Consider the following 17,674-nt stretch of genomic DNA (forward strand, 5'->3'; position numbering starts at 1 on the left):
CATCAATATTTTTGAACAGAAAGCACAACAGGAACTTGATTCAAGTTCCATTCCATCAAACTGACTTCAAAAGGATTGTCAAATAAATACACCTTCTGCCAAGCAAGCAGGAAGTAGAAAATTACCCAATAAAAGGGAAAAGCCAGAGGATAAAAAGCTTAGTGTGGCCTGTATAAACCTGTATACTCATTTAAAGGGATGTTATCTTGAAAAGTAAAGTTTTAAGGTAAATAAATGAAAATGCCTACTTACATAGTTGATATAGTAAGAGAGTTTTCTCATACAAACGTGTACAGTTTACAAAACACTTTTAAGTGTAAGTCCCTCTGAATGAAGAGAACATTTGCATGTATCAAGAGTGCTAGGCACTGAGCATTATAAAAAAATTTATATGTCATCAACTGCAAACATTTATTGAGTGCTAGTTAATAGCATATTCTTAACTCATGAAAGTCATTAAGTGCAGCTACTTTCCTCGTTTTCAAAATGCCCTTGCCATTTTAAAACCAGAATACTGTGCTAGAATATATGGCTACTCTTCTGACCTTTGCTTCCTGTTATGAATAGGTTCAAGAAACTTGATTTTCTTTGTATTTAAAATTACTCTTAAGATTTTGAGGCATGGGGAAGCTAGAAGTTCCAATTAGACAGACTAAGAAATCAACTTTAACATGATAATGGCGACAACCCCACACCCATTTCATTCCCAATATTGCTTCTAAACACTTGGCAAAATAATAGAGTGGCTTTAGTCATTTTCCGAAACACGTGGTCTAACAGCTATTCCTAAACACAGGGTTAACTTGTTTGGGGGTCTAGACATCACAAGGCAAATTGGGAAACCTCTCAGAAAATCAGAAAAGCACTTGTGCATCTCAAATTTCTACTAAGCACTTTTTAAATTGTATGGTGGATTTTAAATGCTTACAGAAAGAATTCATAATACCTATGCACACATACCATACCTATTTCCAATGTTCTAATCCCTCTTTTAAAAGATTATTAAATGAATCATACAGGGTACAGAATGACTGCATCCTATTTAAATAATAAAAATGAATAACTCTATATATACCATCCAGCTTAATAAAACATTACTGCTACACTTGAATACTTTCATGATACATAACAATGACCAAGACCCTATCTACTCTGTAATATACAAAAAGTTCTTTTCAAGTACTTCATCTTACATAATGGGAAATTTTTTAGTCTAATGCCTTAAGCATTACCCCTACCTCATAGCTATCATCTCCTTTCAGTGGTTGCTTGTACCTCTCAAAATTCTTAAGTAGCTCATGGAATATCAAAGGTAGATAAACTTAAATCAGAATTCACTCTACCAATTCTTGTCAGTCTTTTTTCAGATACATAATTGATGGCTCAAATCAAGATGCCTTCCTTTAGCTTAGCCATCACACACACACTCATACACATTCAATCTCTGAAAACAAAAGTATGATTGTCAGTAGAAAGAAATTGGTAGAATTCCTTTAGATGGCAATTAGACAATGTATATTGAAGTTTAACGTGTATATTTTTGATTTAACGATTTTGTTATTAGGAAATTACTAGGTTAATTTTTACACTTACGTGGAACGATACATGGGAATGTTCATAGCCAATTTTATCTGGAGTAAAATTTTATCTGGAGTACCAATTTTATCTGGAGTACCCCATAGCGCTAAATTACAATTACCCAATGTCTGCTATAAAACACAATATATATGCCTAATTTTTTTCATAACTTTGACGATAAAATTAGGTCTTAGTCTGAAGTCAGTTATATCACTATAGTCATACTGGATACTTCTATTATGAACCTTTACTTCTTCGTTATGCCATCAAAAAAATCATTATGCCATTTTCAGTTCTTTTCCACAGAGTATTAAAACTCCCTGGCCAGGCACGGTGGCTCACACCTGTAATCCCAGCACTTTGGGAGGTCGAGGCAGGCGGATCACGTGAAGTCAGGAGTGTAAGACCAGCCTGGTCAACATGGTGAGACTCCGTCTCTACTAAAAATACAAAAATTAGCCAGGTGTGCTGGTATGTGCCTGTAATCCCACCTACTTGGGAGTCTGAGGCAGGAGAATTGCTTGAAACCGGGAGGCGGAGGTTGCAGTGAGCCAAGATTACGCCACTGCACTCTGGCCTGGGCAAAGAAGCGACATTCCGTCTCAAAACAAAACAAAACAAAACAACTTCCCAATTAGAGTCTCACAAAATCTTCCTTCTCCCATAGTTATCTACTTTTGCCAAATTTAATCTCCAAAATCACAAATTACATCAGTCATGCTCCTAAAAATATGATAGATCCCCACTGCTTAAGAAGAAAGCCTCAAGTTCTGGCATTCAAAAATCGTCCTCCTTCTGGCCTGGTGCGGTGGCTCAAACCTGTAATCCCAGCACTTTGGGAGGCCGAGATGGGCGGATCACGAGGTCAGGAGATCGAGACCATCCTGGCTAACATGGTGAAACCCTGTCTCTACTAAAAAAAAAAAAAAAAAAAAAAAAATCGTCCTCCTTCTAACCTAGAATCTTTCTTCCTTCCTTTACCCACATCCCTCTAGGTAGTAATGTTCTAGCCTAGCCAGTCTAACCAACCATTCCCCAATCACAGTGGACAATTTCTTATCTCTTGTCATTACCCATACCAATTACTCTGAGTAGAATGCCCTTTCTACCTATTTTTATTTATCTGAAGTCTATTCATTCTTCATAGCCTAACACAAATGCCACCCCTTCTCTGTGATATCATTCTACACTAAAAATTAATTGCTCATCTTGTACATTCTCAAAACACTACCACTCTCCATAGCATTTATGTCATCCTGCCACATATTAGAGATCAGAGGTCTCCAACCCCCACCTCCAGCCCCATACCAGTCCCATGGCCTATTAGGAAGTGGGCTGCACAGCAGGAGGTGAGTGGTAGGCAAGTGAACATTACCACCTGAGCTCTGCCTCCTGTCAGATCAATGCTGACATCAGATTCTCATAGGAATGCGAACCCTATTATGAACTGCACGTGTGAAGGACTGAGGCTGCATGCTTTTTATGAGAATCTAATTCCTGATGATCTGAGAGGAACAGTTTCATGCTACAACCATCTCCCCACCACCCCATCCTTGGATAAACTGTCTTCCATGAAACCAGTCCCTGGTGCCAAAAATGATGAGGATCACTGTTACAGATTGTTCTGTACATGTTAATCAGGGTCAACTTTCTAGTTATTTCTATATCTTCCTCGGGCACGATGTTTTATACATAGTGGGTATTTAATAAGTATTTGTAAACATGCACTTAAACAATGGCTAACTTTTTTCATATATTTCTCAGATCTATAAATCTTTATAAAACTATTTTGGATTCTTAAATAAAATAACTGAACTTATTGGAATACATGATCATTTAAAACTCAATAGATTTTTCAGAGGGTTGAAACAGGGTAGCACATTATCTTTATTTGACCTGTCCCCATCCAAATAAAAAAATTAAACAGTTACCTTTTCAACATCTGAGAGAGAACTTAGTGATTGATTTTGAAGAACCTCTGGCGCAGTGAATGCTCGAAGATCCTGATTGGAAATATTTTCATCTGTAAATGACACACTACCAGATGGCAGCAACAGCAGAGACCATGGAGAAATGATGAAGCCAAGGGCAGCAGGATCAGCTAGGCTTACTGGTTTGTAATTGCACCAAAATAAAAAAAAAAAAAAGAAGAAAATTGCTTAAAATTATAATCACAGGAAACAGCAATCACTTCAATGGATAATCCGGCCTATTTGTATAGATATTAATGAGCAGTTAACATATACCAAATCAACATGCTACAAAAAGATTGGGTTTCATATAAATACAAAAGGTAGCATTATTAACAACAATGCCTTGATTTGGCTTAATTTTTCAAAATCTGGATAGCAGATCCTAGAAACTAGAAATAGAGCCCTTTCATTGTTGGTCTTAAGAATTAAACTTGGTTCAAATGTTTTATCACAGGGATATATAGATATAGGATAAGGATTAATAGCTCTTTAACTTATTATGAATTATGCATTCCTTTAAGAAACTGGTGAAAGCTGTGGTTTCTCTCTCAAGGACACTGCCCATAAATATAAAGCTCTGTACAAATTCTGAAGTTTTATGGATCTACTTATAATCCATTTATAGATTCCCAAGTTAAGAATCCGATTTAGACTATAGTGTCCTGAAATGGATAGAAATCAATTCCTTTGAAAATTCCTATTAGGCATTTACAAGGTTTCTAACTACAATGAAATGTGTTGAGTCAAAGTATATATTTTGCTTGAATTTAGATTTTATCTTATTTACATTTGTTCATTATTTCACTAGCATTTCAGGTAGCTTGTTTTGTATTACCAAACATGATCAATGAGGTCTGTTAACTTTTTGTTTTAATGCTTGGCTGTATAGACGTCCAAGAGCTCACACCTAAGAGTATTAACAAAAATACATTCCCTAGACACCAGCAGGCCTCCACCTAAAAGTAAAGCTGTACTTTAGGCTCAACAAAACAGACTGATTAGAATAAACTTCATTTTGTCCCTCATCTCAAAAGTAAGTTAATACACGTTTTAAGAAAACTGCTAGGTGAACTTGGTTACAGACTCTAGATAACAGCTATAGAAAAATCACAAAAGGCCTGTGACTGAAATTCCATTATTCAATCTGAATAAGTTATACTTATATCACTCTGTCAAATGATAAGCCATCAACAGAAGTTTATGCAAAAGTTTATCATACAGTATCTATACTTTCCTGAAAACAATCAGAACTGAATTTTTTTTATCAGAACTGAATCATTCTGACTTTTTAACCTCTATCATCAACATGATCAGAATATGACTTATGATTAAAAAGTAAATTACTCAGAGTCATTCCTCCTTTGAAGGTTAAAAATCTGCATTTTTATGAATCTGAGACATGTCTTTAATAATGGTGTCAAAGAAGAAAAATGTGTTTGAATGCATCTTTTAATCAATCACCACATCTTATGTTGCACTGAAGTGGTGTTATAGACCAATGGTCCTCAAAGCCTTAACCAATCATACATCAGACTTCTGAAGCTTAGTTCACAATTGTTATTGCCAAATACATTTCAATGAATGATTTCAATTAATCATCACAGCTCACAATCTTAGGTGTATGCTGTTGTATTTTACAGTCACTGTACAAGTTTTCTGTTCAAAGCCACCTCTTAGTTATTTCATACACAGAGAACACACAATCTAGCTAGAAAAGAACTGACAAAGCAAAACAATATTTCCCTTGCCAAAATATACCATTCAAAACCGTGAGATTTCATGTCACAGATCTTATAAAACAACCTAAAATCAATTTATGTCAAATTATCAACTAAGGGGAACAAACACTAGGAGACCAATTGGGAAGGCAATGCACTAATAATCTGCTGTGAGATGATGATGGCCTATAAGCACAGTGGTGGCAACAGAGGTGGTGAGAAACTGCTGGAAACTGAAGATGTTTTAGAGGTAGTGACAACAGAATTTCCTGACAGATTGGATGTGGAATGACAGAAAAAGAAGACTCAGAAAAAGAAGACTCTGGATGACATCAAAGTTTTGATCTGAGTAATTGGAAGGACAGAGTGCCATCAACAGAGATCGTCTAAAATAGTGCAGGCTGCTGAGGTGGGGGTTAGGAGGTGGCGGCAGGAATTAGAACTTTGGGACCTATTACATTTAAGATATCTGTTATATATTCAAATGGGGATGTCAGTTAGGCAATTTGATCTGAAATGTGGGATAAAAATCAGAATTACAGATATATTTTGGGAGTTGCTGGCCTACTGGATGGTATTTAAAGCCATGTGACTTGATGAGGTCATCAAAAAAAAAAAAAAAAGAATTAAGATAGAAAAGAAATCAAGACCAAGGGGACTGAGGCCTGGGGTACGCCAACATGAAGACTGCTCCTTCTTGGTCTTTTTTTTTTTTTTTTTTCCAGATTCTTCCTCTTCTCTTGGAGACTGATGCATGTATGGTGCTGTAACTTCCCTCTAACACTTCTTTCACTCAGCACTGCCAATCTCCATCCCACTATTTTAATTAATTCTACTAACTAGACTTTCTGTCCAGTTCTTTAGTACCTAAGTCCTGAATCTAAGTTAGGAAGCTGGGATTCTAACTGTCATGGCTAATTCCAGATTGTCTTTCTTTTGGAGGCAAAAGTATGATTTTGGGTGTAACTGTTACCACTTCAAATTTATAAATGATTGCGGATCACAGCTAACACAGAGGCCTGAATGCCACCTAAAAGCCTAAATGCTATACCCTGTCCTGTCACTGTGGATTCTGGTATCCACTTAGACCAGAAAAGGGCTTGCTACAATTCTTCCTCTTCATCCTTGGCTACAGACTGATGCTCTCCCCTCCTCAGCATGGGAGCACCAATCAGAAACTGCCAAAGGTGAAAGCAATTCATAATTCCTTATCACTATAAAATGAAGAGATTTATTCACTTACCAGCACAACCAAGGTCAGTAAACTGATTATTACTCAGTTAAGAACCACATATATCTCTCCTTTTTTATTAAGCTGTATTTTGTTTTTAAGGGACACATAATCATACTTATTTATAGGGTATAGTGTAATGTTTTGGTACATATGTACAATGTGTAATGATGAAACTGTATATTTCAACTTTTATACAATATATTGTTTGCTTTTATTGAATATTTAAAGTATATCTTTATTTTAAGCACCATATATATATATATATACATACATATACATCTTCTTCCCAACATTACAGGTCTTTTGCTAATAGAGTCTAAAGTATTATTGGGGAGATAATATGTACATAAATACAAGATAGACAGTATTAGGTATCTAAGAAAAAAAAGTTTGGTGGATGGCAAAATTACTTCAGCTACAATAAAGAATTAATTTCTTTTTTTATATGTGGCCCTTTAATAGGTAAGACTTGACCATGGCTAAGATTAGGATTCTAAAAAGAAGAAATGGCCAAAGCAAAGGCATGTGGGTCAGGAAATTACTAAGTTTGTACAAAGAACAGCAAGAATTTTGGGCAGAGAAATGGTGAAGAGCAGTGAGAAACAGAATTGCCAAGAAGGATCACACTTTTTCTTGTTAAAAAAAATACACACAGGCTGGGTGCAGTAGCTCATGCCTGTAATCCCAGCACTTTGGGAGGCTGAGGTGGGTGGATCATCTGAGGTCAGGGTTCAAGACCAGCCTGGCCAACATAGAGAAACCCTGTCTCTACTAAAAAAAAAAGAAAAAAAAAAAATTACCAGGTGAGATGGTGGGTACCTGTAATCCCAGCTACTCAGGAGGCTGAGGCAGGAGAATCACTTGAACCTGAGAGGCAGAGGTTGCAGTGAGCCGAGATCACACCACTGCACTCCAGCCTGGGTGACAAAGTGAGACTCTGTCTCAAAAAAAAAAAAAAAAGAAAGAAAGAAAGAAAGAAAAATGAGAAATTACACAAATATATTCAAATGTGATTTTTAAATGGCTTGTAATAAAGTTAAAGCAACTGTGACAACAAACTGCTGTCAAATTCTCTAAACACACACATGACATTTAAGTACTGGACTCTTGAGAAAACATAGTGAAACCACAGAAAATATTTTTAAATAATTTTAAAGGGTTATGCAAACCTGAAAGTAAGGGAATTTAGAGTTGTGGCTAGAATCAGTCTTTAATTCACTCATCTTGTCTAACTAAAAAGAAATTTAAAGCAATGTATTTAAAATCCTTCAAAAAATGCTAACAAAAGAATATTTAAAAATGGATTCTAGAAGCTTGTAATTCCATTCACTGTGTTTTAACTGTGTGCTAACTGCATTGAAGAATGCTATTATGAAAGAGTAAATCTGATATGAATTGATTCCAGTAGTCTAATGATTATGGATTTTACCAACATTCCACAGAAAAGTTGCTTAAACAGAATTTCAAGCAGCTAGAGGCAAGGTTAAGGATAAGCAGAAATTTGATATGCAAAGTAACACCTTAGAGCTTCTTTCCAATGTTCTTTTAAACTAAGATCATTTTATGTTCATCCATTTTTTTTCCCTGAGGGTTCTTGGCGTTTCCTTTAGATTGTCCCCTTATTTTTCATCTTCCACATATACTATTAAAAATTAGGGAAATAATCTTAAATAGGCAACAAACATGGTAAGGAAACACTAATCAAAAGTATCAGGAAATCATTTTGAGACTTAGAACAACAATGACACCATTTTGATCGGAAAAATCCCTTTGTCTATTCAAGCACAAAAAATTAGTCTTCCTATTTTATATGTTCTGTTAGGGTGTCTGGCAAAAATGTATGCAGAGGCCACTGTTCCAAACTCTGAAGGATTTGATAAAGTCCCTCTATAATATGGAATTCTCTCAAAAATTCAGTCCATATGTTCATACAATATATACATTGTTAAATCAATAATCTGGCATAACAATGCACAAACAGAAAATAAATGGTTTAGAATAGTTCCCCTATATCTTAACATTTTCTTGATAGTAAGTTTTGTGATAAATTATTTAAGGTTCACTGGAAATTGTAGTATATGCTAGAAGTTGATTACAAAATAAAGTTGTATTAATTCCTCAAAAGTTTTGTTACTACTTTAAAAAAACTTCTGTTTGTCTAATACCATACAGGATAGAATAGCAACCCTTTGTTGAAAATAAAATGGTGTAAACGATTGAAATTGATATCTACAATGACGTAAATTGATAATCATAGTCTCTTTAAAGACATTTTACATGTAAGTTTTCTTGGTATAGCTAATCATGCAACATCATTTACTAAACTCCTATGAGCCTTTGGTTCTCAGGAATTTATATTCTGGTGGTAGTTGGTCAGACCTTGCTAATCACCCAAATCCCTAAACTCACCTAGAAGATTTGGAAAGATACTGATATAGGAGTTAAAAAGGAATTATTTAGGCAGATAGTGAGAGTAAGGAAGTCCTCAGTAAGGTTCTCCTTTAATGAAAAGCAGTACCAAAACCATTTTCTTTTCTAACAGAGCAGCCTGTACAATTGAGCTGCCGACAGACAAGCTGGAAGCTTGCATGAGTGAATACTGGCAGCTGTGCCAATAGGAAAAGGTTACCTGGGACTAGATATGTTCAAAATGGCGGCTCCATCTTCCCTTCTCTTTGCCAGCCACCTGTACAGCAAGCAGCAGATAACACGGTGCCGGCCAAGTGGAAAGTCCATTTGCATAATAAGATTTGGAAGGGGTGGCCAGACTTCACCATGCACCATGTAAACATCACACCTGGTCCAACCAATCTGTGGGCCCTATGTAGATCAGATACCGCCTCCTCAAGCCTGCCTATACAATTTGGTACACTCCCATTCCAGGCTAGAATTCCAATTCAGGAGTCTCTTTTTCTTTTCTCACTCTCTCTCTCTCTAGCAAAAAAGAAAATGTTTTTGTAACCCTGTTTTGACATAGTTCTCCTAGAATAAAAGTGGTTTAAGGATACAAATTATAATTTCCCTAAAGATCAGGTACAATGCCATTATAATTATCTAATTGAAATATTTGCAAAAATTAATTTGTTTCCCATTTTAAATCTATACCACAGGTCCACAACCTTTTTAAGTTGCTCTTCTAGAGAGAGAGAGAGAGAGAGAGAAGAGAGAGAAGAGAGAAGAGAGAAGAGAGAACTGTTCTCCTTTCTCTTTCTTTTGCCTATTAAAACCTCTGCTCCTAAACTCACTCCTTATGTGTGTCCCTGTCCTTAATCTTCCTGGTGCGAGTCTACGAACCTCGTGTATTTACCCCAGACAATGATGCCGCTTCAATATCAGAGAAACTGTCAGCTTCATTTCATTCTTTTTATAGTAGCTGACTTCAGTAATTTAAGTATGTAGTCTCATTTTTCTGAGAGACAGTACAGTGTCAGCCAGAATCCCTGGGTTCAAATCCCAAGTTTGATATTTAGGGTTTATACAGTGATCTTCAGTAAGTTATTTAGCACCTCTGTGCCTGAATTTCCTTATTTATAAAAATCATTGTCACATCATAGATAAGGCTGCTGTGAGGATTAATGAAAAAACAAAAACCAAAACCAAAGACTTAGAACAGTTCCTGGCATACAGCAGTAAGTGCCATATAAAAGTGGTGACTGTTACTATTTAATAAACCTTTTCTCAAAGATACCAGTTGTAGACTACACAGCTAAGAAAATTCACTCCTTGAATTTGTCCTCAATCACCTACTTAGCATTTTCCCCCCACAGAAGACAAAGAGCGTATAATCCATGACAAGTACTGTAGTTTCAGAATAATAGATTTAATTCTCAAACTGTTCTATTCTAGATCTTTGGGATATTTTGTTGGCATCTTTTATACAGAAAAAAACATGAGAAATACAAATGATTTAAGGTACAAAGTATCCCAAAATATCAATTTGTTCTTTAATTAAAATTAATTTCTTGGGGAATATCCTTTTTGTAAGTAGTCTGTTTACTACTTATTACATAGCATTCCTAGTTAGCATAGATACTCAATTTAGAACAATTGCTTTAAGATTTGATGATCAAACCAATTAGTACTTATTGAGTAACTACATTTGTCAAATTGGTATTTTACTATACATAGTCATTAACTTTAGGTAAAACATGACTTGTTAAATGAAGACATTTATTTGAATGCACATTATCAGTACAGTATCAGCATAGTTTTAGAAATTTTGTTTGTAATACAAGTTGCAGTATTCAAATAACATGACATCATGCAAACTTGTTACTCCAAATTGGTCTGTTTCATGAATAGGAGATAAAAGATATTTTTATTTCTTAATGATGACATTAGCCACACAAACACACACATTTTCTCTCTTTTTAAAATGACTAAACACAAGCAAGCTGCTTGCCCAAACCACAACCACTGGAATCTTGGTATGGCTACTGATCAATTAGGCTTCCAGTAGTTGTGTTTTGTTATGTACTTCCAGAACTACGCTACTTGGCAACAAAATACTAATGAAACAAGTGATATACAGACAATCTATATTAGTAAAACCAAATTGGTTATTATTAAAAGTAACAAAGCTTAAGTGATTGGACAATGTGGATAGAGGGAAGCAGGCCTCTTGCTTTCTTCTTCAGCAAGCCTGCCTGGCCACCTGATTCAAGCAGCATGAAAGAAATAGTAGCAGTTCCTTTCATTCCTCCTTCCTTTCTTATCATATGCTGAGGAGCTGCTCACTTTACTCTTTTGAAATGCTATGTTCTTCCTCTTTGATTTGCCTTTCACTTCCACCTTTTCCACCAACTGCTTTATGCTTACCATCAATAAAAACTGTATCTCTCAAAATTATATGCCAAAATGCTGAAAAAAAGTTTTTGTAACTCTGTTTTCAGTATTTCTTCTAGAATAAAAGTGGTTTAAGGATACAAATTATAATTTCCCTAAAGATCAGGTACAATGCCATTATAATTATCTAACTGAAATATTTGTAAGAAAAAAGATTTTGTTTCCTATTTAAAATCTATACCACACAGATCCACAACCTTTTAAAGTTGCCCTTCTGCACTGTTTGAGAATAACTTACTAATTTAGACTTTGCTGACCACACACACACACAACTATTTTGGAGTTCCACTATCAAGAAAAGCAAAGTTTTCTTTCAACTTTCAAATACCAGAAACTCTAAATTATTCACCCAGAGAATACTCTTGATCTTTATTCTCCAATCTCTTTTAGTTACATTTTCAAGTATGATTTAAGATAAGAGTCAGCTTGGCTTATTTGAATACTGAAACAAACTTACTTACAGTGTCTGACTTTGGGAGTTTAAGGTAATTAAGAAACTATGCAGGCTTTCTGTTTCCTGATCCACTGAGGACTTTGTGTGAATTCTGGAGACAAAGCATGGGAATCTACACAGTATTTTTAAATAACTTCCTGGAGATTCCAATATGTGTACCAACCTACCCTACATGCAAATAAAAACCACTGCTCTCATTAGGGACATTAAAATGGTATCACTAATTAAGTTGCTTCTTGACCTTGTACTTGCTCCAATTATATGTCAATTAACTGGTATTAAATATATAATAAGATGACTTTATATTCTTTCCTAATGCTTTTTGTTTGTTTGTTTTGCAGCTTACAAAGCTGTAAGTAAGGCATTTTATAGGAGATACAGCAAGCTGGAAAGTGTTACAAGTAACTATTTTATCCAAATTATAGTTATGTCATTTTATTAGAAAGGCAGAATAACTATCAGTAATTTCAGACTACAAATGAGACCTAAATAGCTCTTCTCTATTTATAATATGGAGGCTGATTAAAGAGTACCAAATTGAGACTGCCACTGACATTTAGAAATAAATTGCCTTATCCGCTGATGGGGTTCAGAACATGCTGCCCCAAATTACGGCACCTTGGTATGTGAGAAAACCACAGAAGCAGGAAGGTCACTCTCTGACCTTCTCCCACCCTTTTCCTCTGAAATAGGACATAAGACCTTCATTCAAGAGCTGCCCTTTGTATAGCTGGAGGAAAGAAACATCCTCATCTCTGAAGACACAAGGACACAAAGAAGAATCTGATCAAAAAGGCTGTGCTAAGTTTCCCCCAGTTTATTACCATTAGATCACACTTTATTATCAAATTATACTCTCAATCCCATCCACTTCTCCGTCAAACAGCGCAAAACCCCCCACAGGTTTAATTATTCCTTTGGGTTTTCAATTCCAAAGGCTCTTGTGTTACATAAAACTTATATACCATAAATTTGTATGCTTTTCTCTTGTTAATCTGTCTTTTATTACAGGGGCCTCAGCTATGAACCTAGCAATAGATAAGAAAAAGATATTTCTTTTCCCCTACACCACTTAATTAAACATTAACTTCATTTGGCTTTTTCTATCTCATTCCCAAAGTAAAACAAACTACAAATGAACTTCCTAAGCATTTTGTTTCTTCTGTAACACTTTCTATATTTACTTATTTATTTTTAAGAGTTGGGGTCTCACTCTGTCACCCAGGCTGGAGAGCAGTGGTGCAATCATAGCTGGCTGCATCCCCAAACTTCTGGGCTCAAGCAATCCTCCTGCTTCTGCTTCCAAGTAGCTGTGGTAAGTGCCTGTAATCCAACACTTTCTATAAATCCAATAAATATCCATAGTGTATGAGGTGAGCACCTTTAATCTCTCACCCTGTCTGATATACAAATGCATTAGGCATACAACCAGTACCTCAAGGTCATGGAATTCATATCAATTTTTTTATTTCCCTGAAGAGTACCCAAACTTTGAGAGCAAAACTACTCTATGTATATGTAATATTTTAGCTGCAGACTTCTAAAAGACAGTTTGCTTAAAAGTGGTTTCTTTTTAAAAATATAACAGCTGGGCGCGGTGGCTCACACCTGTAATCCCAGCACTTTGAGAGGCCAAGGCAGGTGGATCATGAGGTCAAGAGATCAAGACCATCCTGGCCAACATGGTAAAATCCCATCTCCACTAAAATTACAAAAATTAGCTGGGCGTAGTGGTGCGCGCTTGTAGTCTCAGCTACTTGGGAGGCTGAGGCAGGAGAATTGCTTGAACCTGGGAGGCAAAGGTTGCAGTGAGCCGAGATTGCGCCACTATACTCCAGTCTGGTGACAGAGTGAGACTCCGTTTCAAATAAATAAATAAATAAATAAAAATATAACAATCATATCTTATTTGACCATCTTGTTAAAGCAGCTATAAAAATGTTAACTATGAATGGTAAATTATACTTAAAAACTTGATCTTATTGTTAGCTTAACAATTTTGTCAAAGTAATTTTGGAATGATGTGCTAAGCCTTTTAAAATGCTAGTATTTCTGTTGCCACCTAACAATTTCATTATAGCCTCTGTAGATTTTACAGCTGCCACATTACATTTTGCCAGACAAAATAAACTACAACAGAGATAATTACCAGTAAAAGAAAAATTTTACAGTAAAGGACTTTTATAAAGCAGCAGGTTTTTTATTTTTTTTTTGCAAGTGCAGACAAAGTTTCAGAAGAGATCTTTTTTCTTCCACCTCTGCAATCTGCATAAATCTTGGGGGTAGGGGTGTAAGAGGAGCACATACAGAATTTAAAGAATAAACTCAGTGATTTCATTTTACTTTCAAGGGCCAGAAATTTATACAAAGACAGAAATATCAATAATATCAAGGGTGACTGGCATTTATTTCATTTTTGGAGAACTGGATAAAAAGGTCAATGAAGAATAGTATATTTTTAGTTTCCAGAGGAAAAAAATATATATCTTTCCAGAGAGGAACTGGCTTTGTCTTGTGTTTACATGGAACCACGTTCTCTGTAGGTACTCATGAAAAATATTTTTCTGATCACTAATGCCTTCTCTGCTGCTACTGACATATCTCCCTCACCCCTCTCTGCCCTGCCACTTACGTTGTAAAGACATTTTCCTTCTCAAAAAGAAAAGGAGGAAGGAAGATTATTTGAATAGTAAACACTTCAATTTTTAAAAAATAGTATACATTTCTTATAAAAATGGTAACTATGACTGACACACATCACCCCAAGAAAGTAAAATTTTAACTTGTTACTAAATGACACAAGGTGTAAAGCTCTCTTTTGATTTCTATATTGGAGAAAAGATATTGAGAAATACCTGTAAAATGTTTTCTGTAAAAACCTTAGTTACATAATCTGAATGTCTCACAGAATGTTGAGTAAAAGAAGTCAGACACCCAAGAGTTCACATTGTATGATTCTATTTTTATGATGTTCAAAACCAGGCAAACATTACCTGTGTGATATGTCATAGTAGTGATTACCCTTGGTAAACAAGAATTGACTAGGAAGAAACATGAGGGAGCCTTCCAGGTACTGAAAATACTCTGTATCTGAATCTGAGTGGTGACTGTATGAGTGTGTACATTCATAAAATTAATCAGGCTGTACAATTAAGACTAATGCTGTTTGCAATATATGTTATACCTCAACAATAATAAAATCTCTGTTAAGTATAAAAATTTAAACAATAAATATAGTGAGTAAAAGTAACATTTATCACCAAGGATAGGACTAGAGAAGATGAACTGTAGCAACTCTCCTATCTAACTGTATGGTTATTTAAATTTATAAAACTGGCTGTTTAGAACATCTGAAGTCAAAATAATTTTAAATTAAAACACAGGGTATTGACTGTGTTTGTGGGGAAGGGGTTGTTTGCTACAAGCGTGTCATATACTTATCAAATAACCTACATTATTCATATTAAGCATCTTAGATACTAAATTTAATTTTGTGTTTTACAGTTTGTTTCCAGGGAACAAATGGGTAATTTCACATAGTTCAAACACATTTAACTTGAAGGACCTGTTAATTCCGGAGTTACAAATGCAGGGCAAGATGTAGCATGTCAAAGAGAATTGATACACCCTCTTAATCAACAAAATTATGGCTATAGATAATAAGGAATATAATATTAAGGCACTCGTTAGGATTTGATCTTTTAAAAGCTGCATACCCTGTACAAAGATTTACTTTAAAACTTTTAACCCATAAAATTTTTCTATATTTCCTATAAAGTCTTTTTTTAAAAAAAAACTTCAGGAAATCAATTTGAAGTTCATGCTTTGGCTGTCTTCTTATGATTTAATTGTGTTACTTATTCTCCTTTGTTTCTACCAGATTGGAAGTTCTACATTTTCTTTTTTATTTTGTGATTATTGCCAAAAACTTTAAGGATATTTGAACTATGCAAACTCTAAGGCCAATTATAGATATTATTCTCATAAACAGATCAACCCTTAGACTGCTTTAACTCCTATCACCTACATCTGTCTCTCATACTACTGTTTTACTTAGAATATTAAATTTGAGATGATTGCTGTTGATGTTTTATACAGCCATTGATTGCTTAGATTGATCATCAAGTTGACTGATTCTTTTGCTTACTGTTCCTTCTTGAACCTTTTTCTTCCTTCTGGGTTTTATTTCCTTCTTCCTGAAATACATAAGTACTCAGTTTTCACATGAAAATGTTTTGTTTTGACCTTAATCTTGAACCAAAGTTTAGAAAGACATCAAATTCTATCTATACATTCCAATGCAGTGGCTATCAGCCACGTGTGACTTTTAAGTTTTTTGTTTTGTTTTGTTTTGTTTTGTTTTTGAGACAGAGTCTTACTCTGTCATCCAGGCTGGAGTGCGGTGTCTTGATCTCGGCTCGCTGCAACTTCCGCCTCCCAGGTTCAAGTAATTCTCCTGCTTCAGCCTCCTGAGTAGCTGGGACTACAGGCATGCACCACCACGCCCAGCTAATTTTTGTATTTGTAGTAGATTGGGGTTTCACCACGTTGGCCAGGCTGGTTTTGAACTCCTGACATCAGGTGATCCACCCACCTTGGCTTCCAAAAGTGCTGGGATTACAGGTGTGAGCCACTATGCCTGGTCACTTTTAAAAATTTGAAATGTGGCTTCTGTAACTGAGGGATTGAGTTTTTAATTTATTTAAAATTTAATTTTCAGATGAACACTTAATCAGATATTAGAAAACTTCTAAGTATGATTATAACAACTTAGGCATGTAAATTACTTTTTCATCTGTATATTTTATGAAATATAAATATTTTTGATAAAATTTAGAGTCTGAATTGGCATATGCTATGAGTGTTAATTTTGATGATGACTTAGTACAAATGAAGTGTACAACATCTAATACTTTTTCATACCAGTTACGTATGAAAATAAAATTTTAATATATTGGATTAAATAAATCATAGAAATTAATTTCATCTATCTCTTTTAATCCTTTTAATGCAGGTCATAGAGAACATTAAATTATACATGATGTTTACGATATTTCTATTAGACAATGTTATTGTAGGTTGTTATAGTGATAATATTTTCTCTTTTTTCTTAAAATAATTATGATGTATCCTCACAGCAGTTTTAAGATTCTATTTCTTAGTGAAATTAAGCAGTTTTAAGAATTTATTTAATTCTACCAAATTCTGACCTTATTTTTACTGTTCAGTCTGCTCTTAAGCTAATTCTTTTTTCTTTGTAGATAATTCAGCTTTCTTTTTCTCTCTGACTGCTTTAAAACCTTCTGCTTGTTTATGGTGTCCTATATTTCCAATCCCATTAATCTATGTGGAGAATTTTTTTTTTTAAATTTTGACTATGACTTAAGCTTCTAGAATTTGAAGATCTATATATTTTATCAGTTCTCAAAAATTATCAACTATTATATCTTCATTAATTGTTCTGTTTCCTATCCTCTTGGTTTTCCTTCTGGAACTCAGAGGTATGTTAGACCTTCTCATTCAATGCCCCATAAACCTGAACTCTCTCCTATTTTTAGTATTAGGGTGATCTCTTCAGCCCTATTTTCTAGTTTACTAATTTTCTGTTGAAAAGAAAATAGAAGTTTTTAAAAATAACCAGGAAGAAGGAGACAGAGCAAGATGGCCAAATAGAACCCTGAGCAATAATCCCCCATCAGGAACACTAAATTGAACAAACCATCCATGCAAGAAAGCACCTTCATAAGAACAAAAAAGTCAGGTAGTGATAAAAGTACCTATGTTCAAACCAGGCACTTTTTATCAAGGAAAGAGGCACTCAAGAGTGTAGGAGAGACAGTCGTGCATTGACTACATCAATTCCAGGCAGTGC

The 17,674-nt window shown here is 34.9% G+C and overlaps 1 protein-coding gene across 12 annotated transcripts in view; it reads right to left on the reverse strand.

Annotated features, from left to right (window-relative positions):
* The window catches only part of PTPN13 (protein tyrosine phosphatase non-receptor type 13), a 227,187-nt gene that overhangs the window by 154,098 nt on the left and 55,415 nt on the right, over positions 1-17,674 (reverse strand). For all 12 annotated transcript variants that reach the window (XM_033214154.1, XM_033214164.1, XM_033214160.1 and 9 more), the window contains exon 3: positions 3,510-3,688. In XM_033214154.1, the coding sequence (XP_033070045.1) occupies positions 3,510-3,688 (179 nt within the window). The remainder of the gene's footprint in view (positions 1-3,509; positions 3,689-17,674) is intronic.

Source organism: Trachypithecus francoisi, unplaced genomic scaffold (genome assembly GCF_009764315.1).
Source record: "Trachypithecus francoisi isolate TF-2019V2 unplaced genomic scaffold, Tfra_2.0 Lachesis_group1, whole genome shotgun sequence".
NCBI classification, from domain to species: domain Eukaryota; kingdom Metazoa; phylum Chordata; class Mammalia; order Primates; family Cercopithecidae; genus Trachypithecus; species Trachypithecus francoisi.